Source organism: Austrofundulus limnaeus, unplaced genomic scaffold (genome assembly GCF_001266775.1).
Source record: "Austrofundulus limnaeus strain Quisiro unplaced genomic scaffold, Austrofundulus_limnaeus-1.0 Scaffold1, whole genome shotgun sequence".
Classification (NCBI taxonomy): domain Eukaryota; kingdom Metazoa; phylum Chordata; class Actinopteri; order Cyprinodontiformes; family Rivulidae; genus Austrofundulus; species Austrofundulus limnaeus.
The window spans coordinates 636,866-642,040 of record NW_013952403.1 but is presented as its reverse complement, the minus strand read 5'-3'; the positions used below and the strand labels follow the sequence as shown (position 1 = coordinate 642,040).

General features: G+C 36.6%; 1 protein-coding gene across 1 annotated transcript in view; it reads left to right on the top strand.

Moving 5' to 3' along the window:
- The first annotated feature begins 3,499 nt into the window (after nucleotides 1–3,499).
- The window catches only part of gla (galactosidase, alpha), an 8,047-nt gene continuing 6,371 nt past the window's right edge, over nucleotides 3,500–5,175 (top strand). Inside the window, exon 1 of the mRNA XM_014003843.1 lies at nucleotides 3,500–3,757. Within this exon, the coding sequence (XP_013859297.1) occupies nucleotides 3,597–3,757 (161 nt within the window). The 5' untranslated portion in view covers nucleotides 3,500–3,596. The remainder of the gene's footprint in view (nucleotides 3,758–5,175) is intronic.

The window sequence follows — 5,175 nt, the reverse complement described above, 5'->3', positions numbered from 1 at the left end:
GTGTACTCAGACCAGTAATATTTGGGGTCACAAGTTTTTGTCATGGATATTTTGTGGGTCAGAAGACAAAAAGTTTGGGAACCACTGTTCTAAAGTACAATAATACTTTGAATTGTTTCTGGATTGTAGCACACAGCTCARTTTTTTTCCCATACTATAATTATGATTAACTGCATTTGCAGATGTCTAAAATGCAATTAAATATAATGAGCTGGTTCATTTTATTTTGAACACAGTTTAAATGAAGGAGCTCTGAAAACAAAGCAAAAAAATAATAATTAAATCAGCATTTAATTMATCTTTGACTTGTTAGCCAAATTTCCTCTAAACATTTTTTAACTGCGCTGACAACAAACTTTTTCAATAACAAAAGATTTACAGCTACGCTTGCCTCCGAAGGTTATTACAGGGAGCAGTTTCAGACGAGCTCGGTCCAACGAGGACCTCATTAAAGTAGCAGCATCAGCAAACGTTTCTTCTTTCCCCCCTGTGACGCTCATATAAACAACTTAAGCAGCTAATTACGTGACAATAAACGAAGTTCCCACGGTGGGTTTTTGTGAGTCATGAAGCCGGGCTTAAATTTATGGAGGCGCAACTTTTTGATGACATTTACTTGCACTGCTTCCTGTCTCCAAAGATCAATACATTAATGAAACTCCTTGGCAAAGAGAGCGCGGCATGACGCAGCTTTCCCTTTCGTTTCATCCCTAAACGCTACATAACAAAGTTGCCAACATAACTCAGCCCTGACAGTCTCTTCAATTATGTGACAGTGGGGAAGAAAGGGGCATGATGGATTGGTGTCAAATCCCCGGGGAGCTGTATAAGCAAAGGCAGCARCACAGGGGTTGCACATCAGTCAACGATCTCAATTAAACTACTGTAAAGATACGGGCTTCCTGATCTTTAATACAACACTCTGGAAAAAGAACAAGAGTCTCTATCATGACGACAGGCCACATCCCATTTTTACAACAAGAAAGGGTCTGTATTTAGATGAGCGGGGTTGCTCCATCCATCAGCAGGAGGAGGAGGGGAGTCAAATTGAAATCTGACATTTAGAGCCTCAAAGCCTTTTCTCACTGGCTCTGATATGAACTACAGCATGTGACAAATTGTTTGTATCGGGCWTGTCCCTGGGTGAAGCCTCTGATAATGTTTAGACTTGAAATGGGCACCCCTTGACATTTTTCTGAAAGGTCATGTTTTCTGTTCATTAATGCTCCTTTTTTTTTCTTTTTCTTTTTTCTTTTTTTTCCCGCCAGCTTTAGGGATTGAGAATTATTGTTGTAATGTGGGTTTGCATGGATTTATGTTTATTTTTGATTCATTATCAGGAAAAGCTGAGTCATATATTAAACCCTGAACAAACTGAACAATCTACTTGAGTGTCTAACATTAACCTAAAAATCAAACAGGTGATGTAAAGATCCCACGTGGCTGGAAGTTGGATTAATGATGTTTTACTCTTATTCATTCAATTTTCAATTCATTTTCAAAAATGTTATTCATTTCATTAAAAAAATATTACATACAATAATAAAAATAAACAAAAAAGATATACAAATCAAAATAAAATGAAAGGCAGCAGAAGAATAAATCTTATTTTGTCTGCCCCTTTTCAACCCAGAATATATTCAAACGAAACATAATTTACAAAACAATACTAAATAACATAAAATAAAAACATAAAAACATCAACTCAAACAACAAATCAAATAACTCCATATTTTACTTTTCATATTTCCTAAAAAAAAACTAGCTTTCATCTGTCTCCTAAATATATTGATCTGGCATTTTTAAGATCATCTTCCAGACCATTCCACAATCCTATACCTTGGATTAAACTACATCTTTCTTTCAAACAAGAATGAAAATATGGCTTTACAAACATTTCCATCCCCTTTAGATAACAACTGTCTCTCTTAACAAAGTTTACCAGAATGTTGGAAGGTAAAGTGTTTCTGTGTGAGCCTTGTGCATAAACAGTAAAACATTGCAGTCAATCAAATCATAGAATTTCAAAATTTTCAGTTTGCAAAATAATATATTAGATKGATGGTTGTAATAATTGCCTCATTCACATATTTAGAAAAATAATAGACAGAAAAAAACAATAAAACTAAAGACAAACAATACCTCTTTAAACTTTCAGCAAATAAGCAACAATCATCAATCTCTCTGCAGGAGAATTTCTTTGACATCTTTGCAAATAAAAACATCCTGGATTAATTAAATTCTGCAGCATGATGTCTGTTTTACAGCTGAATTAGGAAACCTGTCTGTAATTTATTTTTGCATCAGCGCCAGATAAATTAGTGTCTTGCATCAGCAGCTATTAAGCAGTCAGTTATTACAAATAGTGTGTGTGCGTATGTGTGTGTGTGTGTGTGTGTGTGCGCGCATGGCGTTTTTATGCACCAGACTCCTCGGGGACCAGGGAAGTAAATTGGGCCATGTTCTGTCAGTCTTGGTGCCTGCTGGATAACAAATACAAATAGATATTCGGGATGTCTGCCAAGAGCTTATTTTATATTTGTAGAAGGTAAGAAAAAAGTGGTTTTGTTTTGGACACAATGTGATGCTTCACTGCCTGTATGAAAAATGCAGTGAATGTAAGAAAACTGTTGAGATTCTTTTTTATTTTTATCTATTATTCTCTACAAGACTGGATCAACACTCAGACACCTGATCCAAAAAAAAAAAAAAAAAAAAAAACCTTTAAAAGCCACAAAAATTTTTTTTGGCACACCACAGTAAAAAACATTTAGCTTTTTTCTTTTAAATTTCTCCTTCAATGAGTCAACTATAATCAAATGAACTGTGGGGAAAAAAGTTTTTTTTTTTTATGTTGTCTGAAGCACTTGTTAGATATTCTGCTAACAGACAGGCACATTTGACAGTTGGCAAAATTTACCAAACAGATCTTGTGCAATCAGTCAGGGCTCAGATTACTGGTTGAAAACGAATCTCAGCCACTACCACTCCAGATTTTAGCTCAACGTCAGTAAAACTCACTGAGTTACAATCAGTTWTGTGTTTTCAGAGGTTGATTAGGTGTAATGTTCATTTTAAATCATGCTGACTCCGAAAGATAATCAGTTGTAGATGTACAAAAAATAATTAATTTCCATGAGATTCCTTCAAATCCGTCCAGTGGTTCATGAGATAATTTGCTAACAGATAGAAAAACATGCACATACACAGGAAATTATCTGTAATAATTAAAACTAGTATAACATGGTAAATATATTAGTGTGTTTTTATTTTGAGGAAACACAAGACTAACAAAATGATGTCATGTCTATTGTCATCAGTCATGCCTCGAGACTATCACCTGACTTCTCTCACATGATTTACTAAGGTACTTTTTTTTTTCTTTACAACGAGCGCTTCCGTGTTTTCCCAAAACAAGGTTTGGACAAACGTCATTGGTCAGCTGCAGGCGCACTTTGATCTTATTGGTCCATACTCGTGTCAATCATCGGGACGGGAGGCGGGCTTTAAGGTTCAAGGAAATGAATCGGTGAAACAAGTACTGTCGCTGACTGTAAACACAGCCACCGAACAAGTGTGAAGTTGTGGGTAAAAACATGGACAGAACGGTGCTCCTCCTGTCGGTTCTCAGTGTTCTGAGGCCGGCTGTTGTAGCTCTGGATAACGGCCTGGCGCTGAAGCCCACCATGGGCTGGCTGCACTGGGAGCGATTCATGTGCAACACCGACTGCGTCAATGACCCGGATAACTGCATCAGGTAAGACATGAGATCCATCCAGAAAACTCTGATTTTTTTCAATGCATTTCAAACCACAAATATTCACTAATCGTTACTGAAACTTCATTCAGTTTATCCTTATTTGGACATCAGATTTGGTCATTTTCACTGAATAAAATATAAAAACACAAAAGTCAGTGCTTGTTTCAGTCCAGTCAGCAGTCTAGGAAGCTGCACAGATCGACAAATTCTGAGACAGAAGCAACAATAGGAAGTTCTAGGTGAATATATTTTTTAAATTTGTAGAAGTAAAAATTAATAATTTTATAACAAAAATATTGAGATTCTTTGTAAATACAATTTCTAGTAGCAGTACAGAAAATTTAACAACTGGTGTGGATCAGTTACAAAGTATCTGGTGTGAACTGGATATGTACTTGGTACTTACCTAGTATTTACTTACTATTATTTATTTGCAACTTACCTGGTGTGTACTCAGTACATACTTGGAGTATATCTGGTATTTACCTGGTACATACTGGTACCTACCTAGAATGTACTACTGGTTATGTACTTGGTACTATCCTGGTACCCGTACCTGTAATCATATTTGCCTGGTTCATACCTTTTATAGCAGTGGTTCCCAACCCTGGTCCTCAAGTAGACCTTATCCAGCATGTTTTACTTGTTTCCCTGCAGGTCTTCAGAAGGTTGTTAATCACTCATTCATTCAAATCAGGGAAACATCTAAACATGCAGGAAAGGAGTCCTGATTTGACACACCTGGTTTGAATGAATGAGTGATTAACAGTCTTCTGAAGACCTGCTGAACAGCAGGGAAACAAGTAAAACATGCTGGATAGGGGTACTTGAGGACTAGGATTGGGAACCACTGCCTTATAGTTTCCTGGTATTTACCTGATACTTCTCTCGTATGTACTGGATCAGCGGCATCTGGTACTTGCCTATGTACTGTGTACATACTTATACTTACCTATAGGGTTGGGCGATAAATCGATTTAATTGATTCATTTGAATTTTGGGAAAATCTGGATTTTTTTTCCACCAGTGCACTCTTTTGGGGCTTCTGTAGTTCAGAGGTCAGCCGTACTTGTACCTTATACTTACCTGGTATTTACCTAGTACTTTCCTGGTATGTATTGGATAAGCACCTGGTACTTACCTGCTACATACTTGGGTACTTTGTATGTACTTTTACTTACCTGCTACATACTGGGTACATACCTAACATTTACTGGTCTGTATAATGTATTGTAGTGGTCACCTCGAGGTGGAGTAAACCGTTCCACCTTTCTTTGACCTTSGTCTCAAAAACCCTCCTTCAGAGAGACAAAACTGTTGCACTAAAACTCAGTTTAAGCCACAATGTGTCTTCTTAAACATAAAGACACGTTTTCTTCTTCTTAATCAAGATAATAAACAAAATAATAATGTTC